Raw genomic sequence first — 27,137 nt, forward strand, 5'->3', positions numbered from 1 at the left:
CATGAAGGTAATAGTTTATTAACTTGTAAGTTATCAAATGGAGAACAGTCTTAAAGAATTCAGCATAATGAGTTTATTAGCTTCCTAAATTCAGGTAGTTTTGTAGACGAGCAGGAATTAGAAGTGACAATATTCCATTTGGGAGCATATTGTTGGTTAATAGTTGAGCTCTGATGGTCAGTCTGCAAAGATGTACTAGTTCACAGGGATCTTTGTATCTTGTTGAAGGAATGTAATCCAACCAATTGGAAATAATTGGACGTCTTCCTAAACTTAGCTGTGTCTGAAGAAAAGGGAAATATTTTACTTTTATAATATCAATCATTGGAAAAACAACAACAAAAACAAAAAACCCATTGAGTCGATTCTGATTCATAGCAACCCTATAGGACAGAGTAGAACTGCCCCATACGGTTTCCAAGGAGCTCCTGGTGGATTTGAACTGCTGAGCTTTTGGATAGCAGCTGTAGCCCTCAACATAGTCTGAATTATTAATATTTATATTTTATTTAAATTCAGAAAATAAATCTTAAATTTTTATAATCTTTATAATTTTTTTTTTCAAAACACTTTCACCTGAGGCAGGTAGTATATTCCTACTTTATTCTCGCAGTGGTACATAAAGTTTAAATAATATGTATAAAGACACAAGCAAATTACAAGGGTAGGTCAAAAAGTATTGCTACAAAATCATAGAAACCTTTTTTAAACAAAAATATCAAAATGTGAAGCTATTGTTGCTCAACATATCCTCTACTAGGTCTATACACTTCTGAAGGCGGTGTTTCCATCTCTCTAACTCTTCCCCAAAGAACTCTGTGCTCTTGGATTTACACCACGTCAAAACAGGAGTTTTGGCATCCTTAAGGAACTCAAATCGTGTTGCTTTTAAATGCTTTTTGAGTTTTGGGAACAAAAAGAAGTCTGAAAGGTCAAGATCAGGGCTGTAGGGTGGACCGGGTAAAGTTTCCCAATGAAATTCTCGTAGGACAGCCCTTGCTACCCTTGAAGAATGAGCAGGTGCATCGTCGTGATGGAAAAAAAAATTTCTCAGTGCAACTTACCTGGCCTTTTTCTCACCAATGCAGTTTTCAATTTTCTTGAAATTTCTTCATAATAAGCCCATGTGATCATCTTGTGTCTTTCAAGGAAGTCTGTCGAGATTACCCCTTTGGAATCCCAAAAAACAGTCACCATAACCTTCCAAGCAGTCTTCTCTCTCGGCTCATCTTTGAGGTCTTCCCGACCTTCCTTAAAATGCTTGATCCATCTAAAAACTGTTGTTTTATATGGGGCAGCATTCCCATAAACTTGTTGCAAAGCTTCAAGGATTTGGGAAGATGTCCACTTGAGTTTTGTTAAAAATTTGATATTAGCCCTGACCTCAGCATAGTCTTTTTCCATGGCACAAAAAGTATCTTTTTTTTTTTTTTGAAGTCACCCTAACAAGACTAAGACAAGCGTATTACTGAGAGAACTTGTCTGCAGCCATCCACTGATCGCAGAGACATGTTAAAACACATTTTGTTTGGAATAAACCTGTGCATGTATGAACTGGAACCCTAGTAGCAATACTTTTTGACTTTCCCTTGTATTTCTTATAACTGAATCTGGGTACATTTTAAATTGTAGATGGTTCATACACTTATGTTTTATCACTTTCTTCTTCTATAGTAGTAGTTGTCAACCTTGGCTATACTCTGGAATTATAGGGGGGACCTTAAAAAATGCCAATGCCCAGATTCTACTCCAGAGATTTGATTCATTTGGCTTGGGGTTGAATATGGACAGCGTAAATCCTAAAAGTTCCCCAGGTGATTCCAACCATTGTAGAGTAAAACATCATACAGCTGAACCACAAGAAGACGTAATGGGAGGCCTGTCCAAATGAAAGATATCTTTTTAAGCGTGTTAAAGTACCTTTTAAAAGGATTATTTCTAGAAGCTAAGTGTTATTAGGTTGACTTGGGAGTAAAGGGAACTGGTATATTACAGAGACATTTCTCCAGGAGAACCTATATTCTACAGGCTACATGACACTTTTGCTTTAAATGATATATAATTTATTCATTATTTATTCAATCAACATATACCATTTAAAGAATATCTAGTATATGCTCAGCACTGTGTTAGGTGCTTGGTGTACTTGTTAGGGTCTGCAAAACGCAGTCTCTGTGCTCACAAGACCCACGGTCTACAGGTAAAAATATCTAAACACATAAAAATATGATAAACTATTGGAAAGTACAGAAATCCAAAGCGGAGGCATTTAAAGTGTGTTTTAAGCAAGTTTTTATGCTATCCCTAACATTCTTGCTTAGTGCTACTTTACTTTAGCTTATTAAATTGCAATTGATTGGCACTCAGCTATAAATTCCTTGCCTCTCAGGCAAGTGATTTTGGTCAACTCACTTTACACTAGTACTTTTCCATACCTCTGGAATAGTGTTCATGGAACTGGTTGAGAATTTATATGTTTTGTAGTAATTGTGCAGGACCAACGCACTGGACCTGTCCAAGGACAGGCAAATTACTGAAGATGCAAATTTTTTTTTAATTTTGTATTTTAAATGGGTTGGCAAAATAATCTGACCAATTTGCTTTCTTACATTTTGCCCAGGCATAGATGATTGATGTTTATTTTTGAGGCTTAAAAAACAAAACAAAATCAAACAAACAAAAAAAAAAACCAGCAGAATTTGATCTCTTCTAAGTTTATTTCTGAAGTCACACCTTTAAAGATTAGGAGAACTGCTGGATTCATTAACAGTTTGTTTTAGATTTTTAGGTGTAATTTTCTCCTGATTAAGCAGATCTATTTCTTGCTACTAGTGGACATGCTACAATTGCAGTTCATTTTGACAGGATGAACGTGCTCTACATATGGTCTATTTTTCTTATCTAAACTAGGTTTATTCCAAAAACCTTGTGAAGGAGAAGCACTTCGAATCTTGGAGGGATAGATATTTTTAATTGAATGAGTATTTTAAGCCTTTATTTGTGTATGTATATATGCTTAAAATCATTTGGGGGTTTTGAAGGAGAAAAATCTTTTTCTTGGTATGTGATTGTATTTGTGAGGAGAAATATAACTCTCATTTTGAAATATTCCATTGGAAAGGACGTTTGTTAAATTTTTAATGTTAATTTTTGTTTTTAAGAGACATAAAAGCCTTAATAATCAGGGTTGCTATGAGTTGGAATCCACTCAACAGCAGTGGGTTTGGTTTTTGGTTTTTATAATTTGAATGTAATAATAACATGCATATACTTAATAACCACTAAAATAAACTATAAATTTAACTTAACAGTTCCTTCATATTTAGAAAGACATACAATTATGAAATAAAGAATGAATGTTTGAGATAATTTGGACTTTGTCATTTTTAATTCATAAATATATACTCCATGATTAATTTGTCACTGGATATAATCCACCGATAAAAAATTAACTTCATTCCTGCCTTCACAATTTTATCATAAAATTGATCAATATTTGAGCCCAAATCCAAAGAACAATATTTTGCTTACCTCTATTTCCCTGACTGAAATGACAGAAAGCACTCTGCTACATAGCAGTAAACATGTTTTGGCATCTTCCTGGATGTCTACCGATTCATGATCAACCATTATTCTCACTCTTGAAGGATAGAGCAATATTGTTAACACAATGTTGATAGGGTTTTTTTCTCTTTCTAAGATCCCATATTGCAGGAGTATTTTTAAGATATTGGACTGTCTTGTTTGAGCTACATAAAGGAGAGGTGTGATGCCACTTAGTGGGCTTGGGCAGTACACCGGTGTGAAAGTTCTGTGAATCAAACAAAATAAAAACTCATTGAAGATAGAATTAAGAAACATGGTAAACACTTGATCTTGACAGTAATTGAAAAATAATAGCATTGTCTTAAATATTCAATGTCTTAAGTGATTTTCAATGTAACTTTACCTTTGTATGTATCTTACAAAGAGTTCTCCATTCTATGAATCTAGGCCAACCTGAAGGCCAAAAATTAAGAAAACGCTTACTGTACATCTAAACATTCTTTACATTTGTAAAAACAAATAAAAAAAATAAAGATTTATGATTTGTGAAAAGCATTTACTTTTAATAATAACAATTCTATGTTTCTCATTTGAGAAACCCATACTGATTAGGACCAGATTTATAAAACTAATGTAGCTCTGGAAAATCTAAAATGAAAAAGGAATAAAGAACCCATATACACATAAATGAAGAAAATATATATATATTTGCTTAGTTCCTTTTGGTCATATATCAGACATGAACTTGAATTGAGTTTGACTATTACATGAAAAAAGGAATAAGTACAACTACCGTGACTCTTTTTTTTTTAATATTAGAATTGATGGTCATGGGATTAAAAAGTGTAAATTATGGGGAGGGCATCATCAGATCTCTCAAGGGCAGAATTTTATTTTCCTTCTTTAGGCAAGTTTTGAGGCTCCTCTGAAATCTTTTTTCCTCAAATTCAGCATGATGATTAACTTTAAAACAACAGAAATAAATGTCTTATTTTCCCAATTTTATATAGTGTTTGCAATTATTTTATTTAATAGACACATATTTGCTATTGAATTGGTCTCTATAAATGGATAGAACATGGTAGAACAAACCACAGGATATTTTATGATAGTGAGCTTTGATTCAGCCAATCAAACATTACTTTTAGGACTGAAGAAAGGGAAATTTTATTCATGGCCTTTGTCGCTGGAATTCTCTTGACTTGCCTAACAAAATACTAATATATTCTGAAGAACAGCAAACAGAGTATAAGTATTGGTTTTGGACAACTATACAGAGCAAGGCAAGACTTATTTAAGGAGAACTTTAAGATTGCGTATACTTAATTTAGAGAGGCAGCATGGTATATAAACAACGGAGACTTGGGGGTTCTAGGTTTTGGTTCCCCAAACTAGCTGTGAAAGAGCCCTAGTGGCACCAATGGTTAAGTGCTTGGCTGCTAACTGAAAGATTGGTGGTTCAAACCCACCCAGTCACTCTGTAGGAGGAAGGCCTGGTGATCTGCTTCTGTAATGACTACAGCCAAGAAAACTCTATGGAGTAGTTCTACTGTGTCACATGGGGTTGCTATGAGTCAAAAACGACTCAACAGCACCTAACAACAACAAACTAGCAGTGTAATCCGGGGCAAGTTGACCTCTCTGAGTTCAATTTCCTTGTGTATTTACTTATTCATTTGCTCATTCATTCACTAAGTAATTTATTTAGCTCTTGCTCATCCAGAGAGTATGCTGGATACTAGACATACAGAGAAAAGATATAGTCCTTGGACTCAAGATGCTTATAGTCTATTAAGGAAAACAGCAAGTATATTCAATAAGTACAAGGTGATAATTGCTATGATACAAGCATGCTTGGGATACTACAGAAGCACTGAGGAGGGGCACTTTACTATCTGAAGCAGTCAGTTACTGTATGTAGGATATCCTGGAACTAAGACCTGAAGGACTAGCAGGTACTTGCCAAAAAGAAGATTGGAAAGAATGTTTCAGACACATGCATAAACCAAGATTAGAGGATTGTTCTACCAGAACTAATTATATAAAATGAACGTTTTGTGGTAGATGAGTTGTTCTTGAACTGTTTTTATCTGAAGAATCCAATAAAAACTGAGAAAAGATCCTCTCTGGTTAAAGTGGATTTCAGTCCTAGAGCCCTCCTCACCACTGGTTTCTTGTCAGGGGATCCAAGAAGTACAGTTTCAAAATTGCTAGACCACCTAGTTCACCTCCAAGCCTTTACCAAGCTTTGAAATGCCAGAATACCGTGATTTTTAAAAATAGTATGTTGCAAATAAAGACCAGACTTATTGGTCTGATGGAGACTGGAGAAACTCTGAGAGTATGGCCCCTGGACACCCTTTAATTCAGTACAGAAGTCACTCCTGAAGTTCACACTTCATCCAAAGATTAGACAGGCCCATAAAACAATAATACATGTGGCTCAACCGTGTATACCAGGCTAAATGGGCACACCAGCCCAGGGGCAATGATTAGAAGGCAGGAGGGGACAGCAAAGCTGGACAAATGGAAATGGGAAACCCAATATAGAGAAGGAGAGAGTGCTGACATGTTGTGGGGTTGCCAACCAATGTCACAAAACAATATGTGTATTAATTGTTTAATGAGAAACTAATTTTCTCTGCATACCTTCACCTAAGTCACAGTAATAAAAAAAAAATGTAGTGCAGAGTACCATATTAGATCAAGAGACAGGTTTTTGTCATAGCTGTCAGCGATACCATATTCATATATATATATATATATATATATATATCTTTCCCGGAATCATCTCCAGACTAATATTGCCCTGTTGTTGTTGTTAGGTGCTGTTGAGTCGGCTCCGACTCATAGTGACCCTAGGCACAACAGAAAGAAACACTGCCTGCTCCCACGCCATCCTCACAATTGTTGCTATGCTTGAGCCCATTGTTGCAGCCACTGTGTCAATCCATCTCATTGAGGGTCTTCCCCGTTTTTGCTGACCCTCTATTTTACCAAGCATGATGCCCTTCTCCAGTGACTGGTCCCTCCTGATAACATGTCCAAAGTATGTGAGACAATCTCCCCATCCTTGCTTCTAAGGAGCATTCTGGTTGTAGTTTTTCCAAGATAGATTTTTTCACTCTTTTGACAGTCCGTGGTATATTCAATATTCTTCACCAATACCACAATTCAAAGGTGTCAGTTCTTCTTCGGTCTTCCTTATTCATTGTCCAGCTTTCACATGCATATGAGGCAATTGAAAACACCATGACCTGGGTCAGGCGCACCTTAGTCCTCAAGGTGACATCTTTGCTTTTGAACACTTCAAAGAGGTCTTTTGCAGCAAATTTGCCCAGTGCAATGCGTCTTTTGATTTCTTGACTGCTGCTTCCATGGGTGTTGATTGTGGATCCAAGTAAAATGAAATCCTTGACAACCTCAGTCTTTTCTCCATTTATCATGATGTTGCTTATTGGTCCAGTTGTGAGGATTTTTGTTTTCTTTACTTTGAGGTGTAATCCATACTGAAGGCTGTGGTCTTTGATCTTCATCAGTAAGTGCTTCAAGTCCTCTTCACTTTCAGGAAGCAAGGTTGTATCATCTGCATATTGCAGGTTGTTAATGAGTCTCCCTCCAATCCTGATGCCACATTCTTCTTCATATAGTTCAGCTTCTCAGATTATTTGCTCTGCATACAGTTTGAATAGGTATGGCATTTGACTGTGTGGATCATAACCAGTTATGGATAACATTGTGGAGAATGGGAATTCCGGAACACTTAATTGTGCTCATGAAGAGTCTGTACATGGGTCAAGAGGCAGTTAGTTGTTCAAACAGAACAAGGGGATACTGCATGGTTTAAAGTCAAGAAAGATGTACATCAGGGTTGTATCCTTTCACCAATACCTATTCAATCAATATTGCCCTGAACTCTCATCTTTTTCACAAATACTTCTAACACATCCAAAATTGAACTCCTAAACTAGGAGACTAGCAGACTACTTCTGCATTTCCTATCCTGCTTATTGGTACTTAGTTTCCCAAATCACCACTGCATCCAGATCTTTCACATTCCTTCACTTTGAATATGTTCTTCTCTTCCCTTTTTAATTCTGGGGCAAGTCTTGCTCAACTTATAAGATCCTGTTCAACTAATAAGATCCTTCGCCTTCACTCTTTTGTGAAGTCTTCTTTGACTACTCTGATGTTTTTTCCTCATGAGACTTTACATACCTCAATTAAATCCTTATTCAAGACAACTTGCTTAACATCGCTCATCTTTAATTTTCTGATCTTTAGAATAAACAGGGGAGCAAGATGATCTATAAAAATTTAAACTCCACAAGGTCAGGAATTTTTGTCTCTTTAGTTTGCTACTATATCTTCAAGTACCTAACAATGCTTTGCCCGTAGTAGGGACTCAAATATTTGTTCATTTAAATTTTTACTATAATTCTAAATTAATATTAATAAATATATATTTATTCTATGATTTTCAGGCCTAAGAAGATTTTCAGTTATGTACGATCATTTATATTTTTCAAAAATAATCTTATTCATCTTGCAAGCTCTTAAGAAGATATTTGGTTTAAGAGTCTTACAACTATGGGAATTCAGGGGAATTAGAGGACGAAGTATGCCACAAGTGGTAGTTAAGATTTTGAGATATTAGTTGATTCTAAGATTGACATTACCTTTAGAAGATATTTTGTATAAAAGGTGCTAACAACATAACTAAAACTCAAACAGATTTAAAATGAGATTTAAAAGTCTAATCTGTACCCAAATGACATATGATTAATCCTCATGTTTAAAGAGCATGCTACTATAAACCAAAATTTGCTTAATCTGTACTGACAGTTAATTATAACAGTACTTATATGATGGAATGAGGCAAGCAAAGCAAGAATCACTTTTTAAATGTGAGGTTAATGAACTGAACCCTCTGTATCTGAGAACCTGTCATATATGCTCATGAAGTGGGACATAATATTTCCATATAGACATGTGGAGAATGATTCAGTTTTGTAGCTATAATAATTATTTCTAAAATTTTTCTACTCTTTCCCCTTAGATTTCCAGCTGTCAAATTCAATATATGCTTCTCCATAATAATTTTAACTCTGATAGTCAATACAGTTGACTTTCTTGAACTTCAGCAACTGTCCATCTATTTATTCAACAAATATTTATTGAATGTGTACTATATGCCAGGCACTGTTTTAGGTGCTTGGGTTACATCAGTTAAGAAAACAAAGACACTTGCTATCTTGCTTATATAGTTGTGAGGAATTACAGACAATATATAATCAACATAGCAAATTTTACAATATGTTGGACGGTAATACGTACTGTCTAAAAAATAAAAAGTAGAGCAAGATAAGAAGTATGGAAGTGCTGGGGAGGTGGGACATTTTCCAATTTTAAATAGGATGTTAGGAGAGACTCTTACTAAAGAGGCAATATTTGGTCAAAGACTAGAAGGAGTTAAGAAGTTGGCCATTTGGATATTTAAAGGCTCTAAGGCAGGTGGTTGGTAGTTTGAACCCCCCAGAGACACGTTGGAAGACAGATCTGGTGACCTGTTTCCAAAAGATCCAGCCTTGAAAACTCTATGGAGCAGTTCTACTCTGCACACACAGGGTTCCAGTGAGTCAGAATCAACTGGTTGGCAACTAACAACAACATCAAAGCAGGAGGAGTGTGCCTGGAGTAGTGAAGGAAGAGTTAGGGAGCCAGTATGGCTGAAGAGTGGTAGGGGTGGGGAGTAGCAGGAAATGAGAACAGAGGTAATGGAATGCCACATCATTTAGAGCCTTGTAGTCATGTGTAGGAATTTTACCTTTTACTCTAAATGGAATAGAGGAACATTGCAGATTTTGAGTAGAAGAGTGACATGATTATCACTTTTTAAAATCATCATTCTGGATGCTATGTTGAGAATTTGTTACAAGGTAAAAGGAGGGAAACCACTTAGCTTGGAACTGGGTGATAGCAGTGGAAGTGGTTAGCTTCTGCATATAGTCTGAAGGTAGAACCAATAGACTTCCTGATAGATTGGATGTGAGATGTATGAGAAGGACAGACTTCAAGAATGACACCAAAGTTTTGGCCTGAGCACTAGACAAATGAGTTTTCTATTAAAAAAGCAAGGGGAGGGAAAGGGTACCAGGTAGTGTAAGTTTTAGGGGGAGGGGAAGGAATTCATGTTGAGTTTGAGATTTTTATTATTAGATGTTCAAGTGAGGATGTTGAGTTGGTAATCAGATGTGTAAGTATGTTGTTTGGAAAAGAGGGCTAGAGTGGAGACAGAAAATTGAGAATCATCAGCACGTGGGTGGTACCTAAAGCCATGATACCATGGAGGAGAGTTCAGACAGAGAAGAGGATCAAAGACTGAACCCTGGTTCACTCTTGGGGTGGAACAGGTTTAAAATTTTTTGAGGTGTCTGTGATATATGCTAGTTTTCTCAGAGGAAGATTTAAATTCTTAAAAGTAGATGATTACCTAGGGAAGGAGAAAGCTTGAGAAGTGAGACAGCTCAAGACCAATACCAACTCCTAAATTTAGAGTTATAGAAGGAGGGGTTATAGAAGGAATCTGCAAAGGGGCATCTTATTTTCATTCCCTTAGGGCTTTAGTAGTGCTTGCACTTTGTAGAAAATCGATAATTGTTGGTTTAAAAAAAATTGAGATTATCTGTTAGTCAATTAATTTTTAATCACATTTTTTTTTTAAATTGTACTTCAGGTGAAGGCTTACAGACCAAATAGTTTCTCATGAAACAGAAGTACACATGTTGTTTTATGACATTGGTTAACAACCCCACAACATATCAACCCTCTAACTTCTCAACCTCTTTTTTTTTTTTTTTGGTGAAAATACACATAGCCAAAGATACACCATTTCAAAATTTTCTACATGCACAGTTCAGTGACATTGACTACACTCTTCCAATTGTGCTGTTATTCTCACTTAAGATGAAAGCTTACAGAACAAAATAGTTTCACATTTAACAGTTACTACAAATGTTGCCCTATGACAATGGTTAACAATCTCACAACACACCAAGAATATCCTTACTCAACCTTGGGTTCCCTATCACCAGCTTCCTTCTCCCCTTCTGCTTTCTGGCCCTTGTCACTGGACTCCTGTACCTCATTAGTCTCATTTGGTTTTACAGTGCTGTCCACTCCCAGGCTGAACCGTGAACCTCGGAGGTAACTTCACCACTGAGCTAGAAGGGTGTCTGGGGGCCATACTCTTATTCACATTTTTTTAAACCAACAATTATCAAGCATCTACGACGTGCTAAGCACTACTAAAGCTCTAAGGGAATGAGATTATCTGTTAGTCAATTAATTTAAGAAGCCTTGGTGGCGTAGTGGTTAAGAGCTTGGCTGCTAACCAAAAGGTTGGCAGTTCAAATCCACTAGGCACTCCTTGGAAACCCTATGGGGCAGTTCTACTCTGTCTGTAGGGTAACTATGAGTCAGAACCGACTCAATGGCACCTAACAACAACAACAACAATTAATTTAACAGAATCCCATAATGAAAATAGCTTCAGTATGAAGAAGAATATACTATGGAATGTGAGAAGAATGAACAAATCTGTCTTGGAAGATGTACAGTCAGAATAATCCTTAGAAGCAAGGATGGTGAGACTTCGTCACAAATACTTTGGACATGTTATCGGGAGAGGGACCATTCCCTGGAGAAGGACATCATGCTTGGTAAAGTACAGGGTCAGCAAAAAAGAGGAAGACCCTCAACGAGATGGATTGACACAGTGGCTGCAACAATGGGCTCAAACATAGCAATGATTGTGAGGATGGTACAGGACGGGGCAATGTTTCATTCTGTTGTACACAGGATCACTATAAGTCAGAACCAACTTGATGGCACCTAACAACATCAACAACAATGAAGAAGAAAAAATAATTGAAAATGTATAGATTGTTTCCTATGAGACACTGTGGAATACTTTAGATCGTTTAGCATTATTAATCCTTACAGCCTTTTGAGGTAGGTACTGTTCTCATTTTTCAGGAGAGAAAACTAAGATTTAAAAATGTTAAGTAAGCCCCTCGGGAGGAGGCAAGGATGGTGCACGGAGCCGGATATTTAGGTGGGGGGAGGGGGAGGTGGTGGGAGGTAAGCGAGAAATCAAGGGAAGTGGAAAGAAGCAACACCAGCAGGCAACAAGTGGCACTGACAGAGCCGGCCCGTTCAGAACAGGGTGACTTACGGAGGCTGCTTGCTACATATCTGATTGTCTCACTCTGAAAATGTGGATGACCATCTGAGAAGAACCTATAAGCAGACCCTTATTCCACAGTCCTCACCACACGCTGGGATACCCTGGAACACAGTTGCTCCACTCAAAGTTCCATTTCTGAGCTTCAACAATAGGCCTGGTCAAGAAGAAGTGTCGACTCTTCCAAGCCAAGGTGTCCCAGTCTATCCCTCTGCAATCCAGGAAGCAGGCTGAGACTCCCATCTCAGGGTCTCTGGCTGCCCTGTCCCAGGCACGTGCTCACTTCCTCACCAACTTCTAATGTGGGAATATATGCCATTTAAACATGGCTGCACTATTGACAACTGCAGCCCCCACTGGCCTCTATGCTGCACAACATGTTGAGACTTGTCTCCAACATGTTGAGACTTGTCACGATTTGTTTTCCCAAACCTATTGTCCCTTTACTGATTGGCTTGTTTACCTGAATTCCTTCTCCCTTGCCCGCACCCAAAGCCCATTGTTCTATTAATTGCTTTATTGCTTGCTGTATTGACTATAAAATAAATTCCTGGGACTGAGGCGGGGTTCGACTCCTCAGTGTGACCCTCCTGGCCCCACTTCTCTGTAAAAAAAAAAAAAAAATGTTAAGTAATTTTCATGAAAATTTAAGTAATTTTGGACTGGGGTTCAAACATAGCAGTTCTGTGTCCAGGACTAATGACACTACTCTTATTACTGATTTTGCTGTTTTATAGAAAGCCAATAATAAAATTCCAGAGTCACTGAAGGAAAAAGTACTTCCATTTCCATTACCAAATGTATTCTTAAAGACATAAAGAAGAGTAACTTGTTTTGAAAGGTGAGGTAAGATCGTGTATACAAATTTTTTTAATGCAAGATAATAATGTTCTGGAGAGTCTGGAGAAGGGGAATTACTTCTATCTAGGAGAAATAGGGATGAATCTTGAAGGATGGATATAGAAGTTAGGCACATAAAAACAAGACAATGTTATTTCAAGAAGAAGAGCTAGGCCTGTATGGAGGAACAACATGCAGTTAAATTTAGAATATTAAAAAGTAGTTTTTTGAAAGACTACTGGGCATTAATATACATTATCTTGTTTAATCCTCAGAAGAATCCAATTTAATTGCTCTTTACTGTAACAGTGAGAAATTTAAGCCCCAGAAAGGTTAAATAACTTGTCAAATTCATGCAACTAGTGAAATTAGTATTTAAAGGCAGATACGTCTGACTCTAGCTCTTCATCTTTCTACAACATCACCCTACCATTGGCATAGGATACATAAAAGGGAGGTAGTAAGAGAGAAGGCTGGAAGGAGATTGGAACCAAATTGTAAATGGTCTTGAATGCAAGCTAAGGAGATTAGACTTCACTTAGTAGACAGCGGGAAGCCGCTGAACAAATCTGAGGCTGGAGGTTGTGGGGTGGGGGGGCATGGTGGTAGAAAGGAGTTAGTTCTGCCCCCAAAACTATCAAATAAGCATATGAGCTAGTAAGCACACTGTGCTTGCTCTGCAGATTCAACTTCAAGCAACTCCTGTAACCATCCTTCCACTTTCAGATTGCTGCCCCAAACTTTCCTCTGTGGAAATTCTGGAGCTGCCATTGTACCTGGCATGTTTCTATAGTGCTAACTGCTTTCCCTGCCCAGTGGAAATTCTGGAGCTGCCATTGTACCTGGTATTTTTCTATACTACTAACTGCTTTCTCTGTCCATAATCATTGGGAGCGGGGCCGTGGTGATTCAGTGTTAGAATTCTCACCTTCCATGTGGGAGACCCAGGTTTGATTCTGGGCCATTGCACTTCATGTGCAGCCATCACTCATCATCAGTGGAGGCTTGCATGTTGCTATGATGCTGAACAGGTTTCAGAGGAGCTTCCAGACTAAGATGGACTAGGAAGAAAGACCTTGCAATCTGCTTCTGAAAAATCAGGCAACGAAAACCCTGTGGATCACAAAAGCCTGATCTGCTTGTGCAAGGGGTTGCCATGAAATGGGGACTGACTCAGCAACAGCTAACAACAACAATAATAATAGGGAAATCATCAAACAGGACTGTGTATAGGAGACAGTGACCAAAGAATGAAGCTGCTATAGAAATAAAGAACAAAAGATGAAACAAGGTGTTCATTATGGGTACATAATAGCAGTGTTCAAATATGTGCATGTGGAAGAGATGGTAAGCAGACTTTCTTCTCTATAGCCTCAGGGAGCAGAGTTGGAGAATTGGATGCAGATTTCAGCTCACTATGAGAAAGAAGTATCTAATAAAGCTGTATAAAATGTGCTTCTTCATTTAATAAAATCTTGATTGAGCCCTTACTATGTAGTTCTAGGTACTGAGGATTCAATGGTGAACAAATAGTCAAGGTTTCTGCTCTCCCAGAGATTACTTTCTGGTGAGAGTAGATAATGAACAAATGAATGAAAAAATGAACACCAAACAAACAGATAGTGATCAGTGCTGTATAGAGAATTAAAATAGAGTGCTATGATAATGACTGTGTGACTTCTTTAGATTGGGTGGCCAGGGAAGGCCTTTCTGAAGAGGTAAAATTTATACTGTGATCTAGCTGATAAAAACAAGCTAAGAAGATCTGTGTGAAGAGATTTTCAGGCAGAGGGAATAGTTGCTACAAAGGCTCTAAGGCAGGAATGAACTTGAAGATGTTCAAGAAGCCGAAAGATCTGTGTGGCTGGAGTACAATGTTTAAGGGAGAGGGTAACAAGAAATTGGCTTTTAGAGAGAAATTCATGGGCCCGATCATGTAGGGTTTTTTAAAAAGGGGTATTGACAATGACCACCCTGACAGGGAACACAGCAGACAGTCCCTGATGGAGCAGGAAAAAAGTGAGGTGCAGAACTCAAATTCTAGTAAAAAGACCAGACTTAATGGTTTCACTGAGACTGAAGGGACCCCCAAGACAGGGCCCTGGACTCTCTGTTAGCCCAAAACTAAAACCATTCCCGAGGCCAACTCTTCAGACAAAGATTAGACTGGACTATGGGACATAAAATAATACTCATGAAGAGTATGCTTCTTATCTCAAGCAGATACATGAGACTAAATGGGCAGCTCTGGTCAGGAGGTGAGATGAGAAGGAGAGAGGGTCAGGAGCTGGTTGAATGTACATGGGAAATCCAGGGTGGAAAGGAGGAGTGTGTTGTCACATTATAGGGAGAGCAACTAGTGTCACATAACAATGTTTGTATAAATTTTTATATGAGAAACTAACTTGAATTGTAAACTTTCACTTAAAGCACAATTTAAAAAGGGGGGGGGTATTGAGTTTGAATTTTATTCCAATTATAGTGGGAAAACTTTGGATAATTTTAAGCAGGAGTGATTTTTAAAAGGTCATTCACACTTCTGTGTCAAGAATAGATGATAGAGGTTGGGAAGGAGGAGTGGAAACTGGGAGAGTGCAGTTGTCTAGGCAAGAGATGATTATGGCTTTACCTAGGTTAGAAATGGAGGAAATGAAAAGAAATGGACAGATTTGGGATATGTTTTGGAGATAAAGTTGAAAGGAATTGCTGATGTGTTGGTGAAGGAGAGAAGAATGAAAAATAAAACCTAGATTTCTGGCTTGAGCAATAGGAGTTGTTAATCTGGTGGAGAATTCAGGGGAATCGGCAGGGAAAGGGGTGAGTTAAATCAATATTCTGTTCTGTCTGTGTTAAGTTCGAGATGCTATGGGAGATGACAACTAGACAGCTAAATATAGGACAAGTCTGGAACTCAGAGGAGAGATCAGGGCTGGAGATAAAGATTTGGGAGTCATTGGCATATATATATATATATATATATATATATATATATATATATATATATATACAGTTGTCCCTATATACAATCATCCCTCAGTATCCACAGAAAATTAGTTACAGGACCAGCATGGATACCAAAATCCACGGATGCTCAACTCTCTTATATAAAATGGCATAATATTCACAGGTAACCTATGCCCATGCTCCCTTACACTTTAAATCATCTCTAGATTGCTTATAGTAACTAATACAATGTAAATGCTACATAATTAGTTGTTTCTTCACAATTGAAGACTTGCTCTGGAAGGTAACCTTTCTCTTCTATGAGTTTCTTGAGCTCCTCTGGGAATGCTGATGCTGTCTGGGCATCAGCCAATGCCAAGTCTCCTGTGATCTTTCAGTTCTTCAGGCTGCAGCACTTTCCATAGCTAGCCAGCCATCCCTTACTAGCCTTCAACTCCTTCCTCTCGTTCTCCTCAACTCCCTCACACTTAGCCTTTGAGGGATTGCTCTGACCACTTAATTGCTTTTTAGGAACCACTTTTTCACAGAAAAAAAGTGTCAACACAACACAAGTAGTGAATGAACGAGATGCAAGGTGAACAGTGCTCAAACAACAAGTGCTTGAGAGAGACTGAGGATCTGTGAAATGGCAAAAGGCTTCAGCAGGCTATGCCTACATATCACTTCATTCTCCTGAATTCAGTGTAGTGCTCAGAGGGCAGCAAATTCAAGTTCTGCTTTTTGAAATTTTATTTCTTTTTATTATTTTTGATCCGTGGTTGATTGAATCTGCAGATGTGGAACACACCTATATGGAGGGCCGGCTGTGTGTTTGAGTGTGTGCGTGTGTGTATGTGTGTGTATCTCTAGTGGTTGTAGCAGTGCATTGACAGAGGACTGCCAGCAGTTCAAGCCAGATTCAGAAAAGAATGAGGAACGAGGGATATCATTGCTGATGTCAGATGAATCTTGGCTGAAAGCAGAGAATACCACAAAGATGTTTACCTGTGTTTTATTGATTATGCAAAGGCATTTGACTGTGTGGATCATAACAAATTATGGATAACATTGTGAAGAATGGGAATTCCATAACACTTAATTGTGCTTATGTATATCGACCAAGAGGCAAGGGGATATTGCGTGGTTTAAGATCAGGAAAGGTGTATGTCAGGGTTGTATCCTTTCACCATACTATTTCAATCTGTATGCTGAGCAAATGGTCCAAGAAGCTGAACTATATGAAGAAAAATGGGGCATCAGGATTGGAGGAAGACTCATTAATAACCTGCTATATGCAGATGACACAACCTTGCTTGCTGAAAGTGAAGAGGACTTGAAGCACTTACTGATGAAGATCAAAGACAGCAGCCTTCAGTATGGATTACACCTCAACATAAAGAAAACAAAAATCCTCACAACGAGACCAATAAGCAACATCATGATAAATGAAGAAAAGATTGAAGTTGTCAAGGATTTCATTTTATTTGGATCCACAGTGAACACCCATGGAAGCAGCAGTCAAGAAATCAAATGACGTATTGCAGTGGGCAAATCTGCTGCAAAAGACCTCTTTAAAGTGTTAAAAAGCAAAGATGTCACCTGGAAGACTAAGGTGCGCCTGACCCAACACATGGTGTTTTCAATCACCTCACATGCATGCAAAAGCTGGACAATGAATAAGGAAGAAAGAAGAAGAATTGATGCCTTTCAATTATGGTGAAGAATATTGAATATACCACGGACTGCCAGAGGAATGAACAAGTCTGTCTTGGAAGAAGTACAACCAGAATGCTCCTTAGAAGCAAGGATGGTGAGACTTTGTCTCATGTACTTTCGATATTGTCTTAGGCTGGGTTCTCTAGAGAAGCAAAACCAATAAAGCATATAAATATATATAGACAGAGATTTATATCAAGAAAATAGCTCGTGCAATTGTAGAGGCTAGAACGTCCCAAGTCCGTGGATCAGGGTAGAGGCCTCTCCCAATTCATGGAGCCGCAGAAGCTGGCGAACCCAAGATCGGCAAGTCAGAGGGCAGGGCTCCCGCCCACAGGCTGTGAAGGTTGACGCATTCCAAGATTGGCAGGCAAGACCGCAAGGTTTTTCCTGATTCAGGTAGCTGCAGGGGCTGGTGAACCCAAGGTCGGCAGGTCAGAGAACAGGGCTCCACTCACAGGCTGTGAAGTTCAACGAATCCCATGTTTGGCAGATAAGCTGACAGCTCAAGTCCCAAGAACCAGAGGTGAGATGACAAGAGGCAGCCACAGGATCCAGAAAGAGCAAACAGCCAGAACATCTGCTTATATTCAGATGCAGGCCACACCCCCAAGGAAAATCCCTTTCATCTGATTGGCTACTCACAGTATATTCAATCATGGGAGTGATCACATATAAACACTGAGAATCATGGCCCAGCCAAGTTGACACACGATCTTAACCATCACAGTCCACCCCTTGTCAACTTGACACATGTACACATCTCTTTAAACCATACATAATCTCTGAATAGACAATTAGAAAGTCATACTTGTGCCTAACGTGATACAACTAACACACGTACAATCAAAAACGCACTAGCCCCGTTTACATCTTATATTTTATAAGTGAAGGAAACAAAAATATTTGATGCACATGTACAAAGCAGAAATACTCATAACAATTACAGTCTTTGTTTTTGCAACTGGTCATGTGGCCATAACTGTTATTTAGAACTACCTTCTTCCACCACCCATTCCGTATTCCCTTTGCCCTCAGCAAGCACCTTGGCAGGTTGTGGTTCTTTGCCTGATGGGGTGACCCAAACGTTCACTCCTGAAGAGTCTGGGTCATTAGTAGTCATGTCGGAATTAGGCTGCTGTAGTTTTCCATTGACTTTAATCACAGGGCATGGTAGTACTAAGAGATGCCCTAAGGAATCTCCTGCATTCCAGACATATTCTTCTTTACTCCATTATGTAATATCAATCTGATTTCCTCTTGGTAATCAAGATCAATCACACCAGCCAGTGTGGTAACTCCCTCTTCTGCCTGTTGATCCAGAGGCATAAAGAGCCCAAAGTGGCCAGGTGGCATTCTTAGCTTCCAGTTTGATGTAATCAGTGATGACTCTCCAGGTGGGAGCATTCCTCCCTTTGGAACTAAGATCTCTAGACCTGCAGAGCATAAGGTCATGGGGAGAGGAAGCAAAAATCTTGCAAGTGGGTCACTAGGGGTAATAGTGAGTGGTGCCACTCCCATTTCCACCCGTTGATTTCTGGATCCATGAATCTTGGCTATGGGAGATACAGCACCATATATTGGATGCTACTTTAGAGCATATACAGCCTCCTGGAGAATATTGTCCCAATGCTGCAAGGTATTGCCACCTAGCTGCAGCTGTAATTGTGTCTTTAACAGGCCATTCCATTGTTCTATCAAGCCAGCTGCTGCAGGATGATGGGGAACATGGTAAGACCAGTGAATTCCATGAGCATGGGCCCACTGCTGCATTCATTTGCTGTGAAGTGAGTCCTTGATTCGAGACAATGCTATGAGGTATAACATGACAGTGGATAAGGCATTCTGTAAGTCCACAGATGGTAGTTTTGGCAGAAGCATTGCATGCATGGAAGGCAAATCCATATGCAGAGTAAGAGTCTGTTCCAGTAAGAACAAAACGCTGCCATTTCCGTGATGGAAGTGGTTCAATGTAATCAACTTGCCACCAGGTTGCTGGCTGATCACCTTGAGGGATGGTGCCATATCAGGGATTCAGTGTTGGCTCTGCTTCTGGCAGATTGCGCACTCAGTCGTGGCTGTAGCCAAGTCAGCTTCAGTGAGTGGAAGTCTATGTTGCTGGGCCCATGCATAACCTCTATCCCTGCCACCATGGCCACTTTGTTCACGAGTCCATTGAGCAATGACAGGAGTAGCTGGACAAAGAGGATGACTGGTTTCCACAGAACGCATCATCCTATCCACTTGATTGTGAAAATCCTCCTCTATTGAGGTGTCCCTTTGGTAAGCATTCACATCAGACACAAATATCTTCACTTCTATGGTCCATTCAGAGAGGTCTATCCACATACCTTTTCCCCATAAATCCTTGTCTCCAATTTTCCAATCATGTTCCTTCCAAGTCCCTGACCATCCAGCCAAACTATTGGCCAAGACCATGAATCAGTATACAATCACACATCTAGCCATTTCTCTTCCCAAGCAAAGTGAACAACCAGGTGCACTGTTCAGAGTTCTGCCCATTGGGAAGATTTCCCTTCACCACTGTCCTTCAGGGAGGTCACAGAAAGGGGCTGTAGTGCTGCTGCTGTCCACTTTCGAGTGGTGCCTGCATATCGCGTAGAACTATCTGTAAACCAGGCATGAGCTTTCTCTTCTTCAGTCAACTGATCATAAGGAACTCCCCGCAAGGCCCTAGGTGCAGACTGGGAGATGGAAGGTAATGTGACAGGAGTGTAGACCAGGGGCATTTTGGGCTACTTCCTCATGCAACTTCCTTGTGCCTTCAGGTCCTACTTGGACCTGATCTCGTATATACCACTTCCATTTAATGATGGAGTGCTGCTGTGCATGTCTAACTTTCTAACTCTGTGGGTCAGACAACACCTAGTTCATGTGGGGCAGCTCAGGCTGCATGGTGACTTGGTGACCCACGGTTAAGCGTTCAGTCTCTACTAAGGCCCAGTAACAAGCCAAAACCTTTTCTCAAAAGGAGAGTAGTTATCTGCAGAGCATGGCAGGGCTTTGCTCCAAAATCGTAAGGGTCTGTGCTGTGATTCACCAATAGAGGCCTGCCAAAGAGTCCAAACAGCATCTCTATCTGCCATGGACACTTCAGGCACCATTGGAATAGCCAGATCATATGGCCCAAGTGGCAGAGCAGCTTGCACAGCAGCCTGAACCTGTTGCAGAACCTTCTCTTGTTCTGAGCCCCACTCAAAAGTAGCAGCTTTTCTAGTCACTTGATAAATAGGCCGGAGTAGCACACCCAAGTGAGGAATATGCTGCCTCCAAAATCTAAAGAGGCCCACTAGGCGTAGTGTCTTCTTTTTAGTTGTAGGAGGAGCCAGATGCAATAACTTTTCCTTCACTTTAGAAGGAATATCTCGACATGCCCCACACCACTGGACTCCTGGAAATTTCACTGAGGTGGAAGGTGCCTGAATTTTTGTGGGATTAATTTCCCACCCTCTAACACACAAACGTTTTACCAGAGTAAAACATTTACTAGGTCCAAACAGCATAATGTCATCAATGTAATGGACCAGTGTGATGTCCTGTGGAAGGGAGAGATAATCAAGATCTCTGCAGACTAAAGTATGACATAGGGCTGGAGAGTTGATGTAGCTCAGAGGTAGGCAACTGAAGATGTATTTCTGGCCTTGCCACCTAAAGGCAAACTGCTTGTGATGGTCCTTCAAAACAGATATGGAGAAAAAGGCATTAGCCAGATCAATAGCTGCATATCAGGTACTAGGAGATGTATTAATTTGCTGAAGCAATGAGACTACATCTGGAACAGAAGCTGCAATTGGAGTAACCACCTGGTTAAGTCTTTGGTAATCCACTGTCATTCTCCAAGATTCATCTGTTCTTTGCACAGGCCAAATAGGTAAGTTGAAAGGGGATGTGTTGGGAATCACCACCCCTGCATCCTTCAAGTCCTTAATGGTGGCAGTAATCTCTGCAATCCCTCTAGGAATGCAGTATTGCTTTTGGTTTACTATTTTCCTATGTAAGGGCAGTTCTAATGGCTTCCACTTGGCTTTTCCTACCATAATTGCCCTTATTCCATTTGTCAGGGATCCCATGTGGAGCTTCTGCCAGTTGCTGAGTATTTCTATTCCAATTATGCATTCTGTAACTGGGGAAGTACAACCTCAAGTATATGCAACCTGAATTTAGAGACCATCTCAAGAATAGATTTGATCCATTGAACACTAATGACCGAAGAACAGATGAGTTATGGAATGACATCAAGGACATCATACATGAAGAAAGCAAGAGGATATTAAAAAGACGGGAAAGAAAGAAAAGACCAAAACGGATATCAGAAGAGTTACTCTTGAATGTAGAGTAGCTAAAGCAAAAGGAAGAAATGATTAAATAAAAGAGCTGAACAGAAATTTTCAATGGGCGGCTTGAGAAGACAAAGTAAAGTATTATAATGAAATGTGCAAAGACTTAGAAAACAAAAAGGGAAGAACATGCTTGGCATTTCTCAAGCTGAAAGAACTGAAATAAAAATGCAAGCCTCGAGTTGCAATATTGAAGAATTCTATGGGGAAAATTTATTAAATGATGCAGGAGCATCAAAAGAAGATGAAGGACTACACAGAGTCACTGTACCAAAAACAATTGGTCAACGTTCAGCCATTTCAGGAGGTAGCATATGATCAGGAACTGATGATTCTGAAGGAAGAGGTCCAAGCTGCACTGAAGGCATTGGCAAAAAACAAGGCTCCAGGAACTGACAGAATACCAATTGAGATGTTTCAACAAATGTATGCAGCGCTGGAAGCATTCGCTCATCTATGCCAAGAGATCTGGAAGACAGCTGCCTGGCCAACTGACTGGAAGAGATTCACATTTGTACTCTTTCCAAAGAAAGGAGATCCAACAGAATACGGATGTTATCAAACAATATAATTAACCTTATACAGAGGTAAAATTTTGCTGAAGATCATTCAAAAATGGTACAGCAATACATCAACAGGGAACAGCCAGAAATTCAAGCTGAATTCAGAAGAGGTCTTGGAATGATGGAAATCATTGCTGATGTCAGATAGATCATGGCTGAAAGCAGAGAATACCAGAAAGATGTTTACTTGTGTTTTATTGACCATGCAAAGGCATTCTACTGTTTGGATCATAAAAAATTATGGATAACATTGAGAAGAATGGAAATTCCAGAACACTTAATTGTGCTCATGAGGAACCTGTACATGGACCAAGAGGCAGTCATTTGAACAGAAAATGGGGATACAGTGTGGTTTAAAGTCAGGAAAGGTGTATGTCAAGTTCATATCCTTTCACCATACTATTTCAATCTGTATGCTGAGCAAATAATCCAAGAAGCTGAGCTATATGAAGAATGGAGCATCAGGATTAGAGGAAGACTCATTAATAACCTGTGATATGCAGATGACACAACCTTGCTTGCTGAAAGTGAAGAGGACTTGAAGCACTTACTGATGAAGATCAAAGACAGCAGCCTTCAGTATGGATTACACCTCAACGTAAAGAAAACAAAAATCCTCACAACTGGGCCAATAAGCAACATCATGATAAACGGAGAAAAGACTGAAGTTGTCAAGGTTTTCATTTTACTTGGATCCAAAATTGATGATCATGGAAGCAGCAGTCTAGAAATCAAATGACATATTGCAGTGAGCAAATCTGCTGCAAAAGACCTCTTTAAAGTGTTCAAAAGCAAAGATGTCACTTTAAGGACTAATGTGTACCTGACCCAAGCCATGGTGTTTTCAGTTGCCTCATCTGCATGTGAAAGCTGGACAATGAATAAGGAAGATAGAAGAATTGATGCCTTTAAATTATAGTGTTGACAAAAAATATTGAATGTACTATAGACTGCCAGAAGAACGAACAAATTTGTCTTGGATGAAGTACAGCCAGAATGCTCATTAAAAGCAAGGATGGCGAGACTTCATCTCTCATACTTTGGACATGATATCAGGAGGGACCAGTCCCTGGAGAAGGACATCATGCTTGGTTAAGTAGAGGGTCAGTGAAAAAGAGGAAGAACCTGATAAGAGGGATTAACAGACTAGCTTCAACAATGGGCTGAAACATGGCAACGATTGTGAGGATGGCGCAGAATCGGGTGGTGTTTCCTTCTGCTGTGCATAGGTTCGCTATGAGTTGGAATCGACTTGATGGCACCTAACAACAACAACAACAAATTGTGAAAGAATAAATTTCTGTTTTTTAAATCCAACTACTTTTGATGTTTCTGTCACAGCAGCACCTGATGACTAAGGCAACCCTCAATGAGATGGATTGACACAATGGCTGAAACAATGGGCTCAAGCATAGCGAAGATTGTGAGGATGGTGCAGGACCGGGCAGTGTTTTATTCTGTTGTACATAGGGTTGCTGTGAAACGGAACCAACTCAACAGCACATAACTACAACAACATATCTATATCTATACATCTATATATCTGTATCTGTATCTATATCTCATATATCTGTATGTCATATACCTGTATCTCATATACTTATATCTCATATTCCAATATCTCTTATACCTATATCTCGTTATCTATATCTCATATATTATCTATATCTCATACATTGTATCTCATATATCATCTATGTCTCATATATAATCTATCTCACATATATATCTTATGTCTAAATCTCATAATTATCTATATCTCATATATCATCTATATCTCATATATCTGTATCTATACATATGATATTTAAAGCTGTGAGACTGGAAAAAATCTTTGAGGGAAAGTATATAGCTAGAAAAGAGAAGACTCCCCAGGGCAAAAAAAAGTTACCAGGAAATGTTAACTCATTACCACTAGTGAGCTCAAGCCGAGACCAGATGAACATCAGGCAGGGATTATCTATAAGAGGTTGTTGTCTAGGGTGAAAGTTTGCTAATGAATTCTTGGGCTCCATCCAAATTTAAAATTCTGTGATTCTAGGCAAATGTATAGAGACTAAAGTTTTCTTAGGGGTCACCAGGGGCAGGAGGGAGGGGTGAAGGGAGGGTCACTGCTTAAGAAGCACTGAGTTTATGTTCATGATGATGGAAAATTTGGCAACAATTAGTGGTGATGGTTGCATAACATGATTAATGTAATTGGTATCACCAAATTGTACACATGAAAAACGTTGACTTGGCAATTGTTGTGTTATATATTTTTTCACAACAACAAAAATTTTTGTGATTCTGAAAGTTTCAAAAGATGTGGTAAATAGAATTGGCTTGTAATGAGTTTCACTTTCTAGATGCATCTGAATCAAAATTTATTAATTTTAATGCAGATTTTTATTTCTCTTTTAGGTGTAGGCAAACGTTGCAAACGTGCCATTGAGTGTCACTTAAGACGGTTGTTAGTGGCCCTCTGTCATGTCTTACTGTGTGGTTCTCTTTTATTTTCCTTTTCCTCTCAATCCTTATATTTTTACTTCTTTTTGTTTGTCCTTTCTTCCTCTGTTTAGCTCCATTTTTCTTTGCCATGGGTCTGCCAGGGATACTCACAGACTAATTACTTAGCTGAGCTAGTGACACTCAGTTAGAAGCTGCTGATCTCTGAAACAGTTACAAATATAATGGTATTTAAAACAACTAAAAAGTGCTGTTTGGGGTTTTATTTATTGACATTTCCAGACCACAGCTATCAGTTCATGTACTTGGGCAATCATTAAGGAAAGCAATCCAGTCTCTCTCCAGAGAAAGCAACTCTGCTTCAGCAGGATCTAAATTGGTTTAGTCTTTAACTGATCTTGTCTGCCTTGTTTTTCATTGAATACAAGCTCCTATTATTGTGTCTAGTACAGTATCTGGTACATAGTAAAGTGCTCAATAAATACTTTGTTGAATGAACAAATGTGCATCTGTTCTAATTAGACTAATACCTATAACCACAGAGTAAACTGGAGTTAATGCAAACTAGGTAACTTTAGAATCTATATTATGGACTCCACAAAGAGGTCACCTTGGAGATTTATTTTCATAAGATCCCCAGTAGTGCTCATTAGCTAGATTCACATGTTCAGACTATGTGAAAACTTGATTTTATAACAGACAGAATGTGGTACTTGGCTTTCATTGTGCTCAATTCTGAAGAATTTGGAGTCAAATCTATGTGTTTAACACATCGAGAATTATTGAGTTTAATAAATATTACTACTTAGTGAAGATTTGTGTTTATTCTCAACTGTACTTTAAAAGTCAATTTATCAATATTTTCAAAAAGAAGAGATCACAGTGTTACATAAAACAATGTCTCACTAACATGTGAGCTGTATAGAACAGAATCACGAGTAATTTACTGGTACATTGTAGGTAAAAATTTATTGAATAAATAATGAAGGAATGAACAAATAAGTCAGAATTTCTTATCCATCTCTAGCCACTATGCATATTCATTTTAGAAAAAAAAGTACTATAATTTCCTGAAGATAAATTTTTTTTCTTTTTTGATGAAAAACATAATATGAAATTATTACCTCCATATTAGTGCCAGGTTACAACTTCTGTCTTGAACATAGTCTTTTGTCTTCTTCAGAAGCAATTCCACAAATTCAGGATTACCTTTTCTGGCAAAAACCCAGTACAGGATTGTATTCACACATATTTCAGTAAATTCAAGATTAAAATTTAGTTCAAAACGGTATCCTGATTTTTCCACAAATGCAATATAATCTGTGAGTAGTAGGTCAAACCCCTCCAAGTCGACATACCGCAGAATTTTTGCCAGTGTTCTGTAAATCCTAGGTTCATAACAATGATATCCCCACTGACCCAAAAACTGCAGGGAGGGTCTTTTAACAATTTTGTCAATGAGATTGCAGAATATATTGCTTCTTGGACAAGAAGTCTTATGACATAATTTCAAAGACTTACTCATTGCTATTTAAGGCAGCAATATAGGAATAAAATCACAGGAAGTCATACTGTAATCCTTTAGTCACATATTTTGATAACGTGGTAGGTTTAACTCCACACACCTGAAGTGCCCTTTAAACTGTTGCCAGAACAAATAACATATGAAATACTGGATGACATCACAATGGAGATTTGTCATCAGCATAGGTCAGAAATTTGGGATATTATTATATGTAACTGGTAACATTTGAGAGCAACATATTGGACAGAAATGGCCTGTGTGAAAGCTAAGATACATATTTTTAACTTTTCAAGAATTCAGCTCAAGTTAATATGTATGTTTATCAAGTGCTAAAGGCACATTCTAAAATTAGACAAAATAATATTAAGCAGATCGATTAGTCTTTTCAGGCTATCATGTGAACAGATTATGATATCTAGGGTAAAAAAGGTTGAGTACTATCATTCTCATGTTCTGAATGAGTACTGCCTGTTTTCTTTAATCCTCATAAATACTATTTTCCCTATTTTATAGTTTCAGGAAACAGGCTTAGATAGATTAAGTAACTTGCCAGTAGATACTATATTAATTCTCAGAGCGAAAGGATGTCATACAATATTAAACAAAATTTGGAAACTTTAAGAATTTAAAATTTTATAGAGAATATTCCTCATAAACTGGCAGAATATATCCAATTTGGGCATTAAATGTACTTCAAGCTTGACATGGCATTGTTGCATCAGTAAAATAAATGGGAAATATATTATGATTGTTTCATCAATATTCAGTAGTTAGTGCTTCAGTCACCATTTCTACGCCATTCACAGAGTGACTAGTCTTAAATTTAACAACCTTGGGTGTATTTGTTAGCATTTTTAAAGGTAGTTAAATTTTTTTTTCTCTTTGCATATATATGCATATTTAGATCACATGGATCATGTCTCTTTAGCAAAGGGAAATTATAGCTTTGGTTA

General features: G+C 38.5%; 1 protein-coding gene across 1 annotated transcript; it reads right to left on the minus strand.

The window, feature by feature from the left end:
• On the minus strand, positions 1 to 26,325 carry ASB17 (ankyrin repeat and SOCS box containing 17). Its single transcript, XM_004369070.1, has 3 exons — positions 25,784 to 26,325; positions 3,532 to 3,811; positions 1 to 283 (listed from the first exon to the last, which is right to left on the minus strand). Exons 1-3 carry the CDS (start codon positions 26,182 to 26,184, stop codon positions 77 to 79), a joined length of 888 nt encoding a protein of 295 aa, XP_004369127.1. The 5' UTR covers positions 26,185 to 26,325; the 3' UTR covers positions 1 to 76.
• Positions 26,326 to 27,137: the final 812 nt, after the last annotated feature.

The sequence above is a fragment of the Trichechus manatus genome, unplaced genomic scaffold, assembly GCF_000243295.1.
Source record: "Trichechus manatus latirostris isolate Lorelei unplaced genomic scaffold, TriManLat1.0 scaffold00003, whole genome shotgun sequence".
In the NCBI taxonomy this organism is placed as follows: Eukaryota; Metazoa; Chordata; class Mammalia; order Sirenia; family Trichechidae; genus Trichechus; species Trichechus manatus.

Bases quoted from the DNA above. Each gene is read 5' to 3' on its own strand.
- ASB17 (XM_004369070.1), bottom strand. From the start codon at position 26,184: ATGAGTAAGTCTTTGAAATTATGTCATAAGACTTCTTGTCCAAGAAGC. The intron at 3,812-25,783 runs GTAATAATTTCA...TTTGATTCACAG, and splicing joins AACCTGGCACTAATATGGAG to AACTTTCACACCGGTGTACT. The intron at 284-3,531 runs GTAAGCAAAATA...CCTTTTCTTCAG, and splicing joins TTTCAGTCAGGGAAATAGAG to ACACAGCTAAGTTTAGGAAG.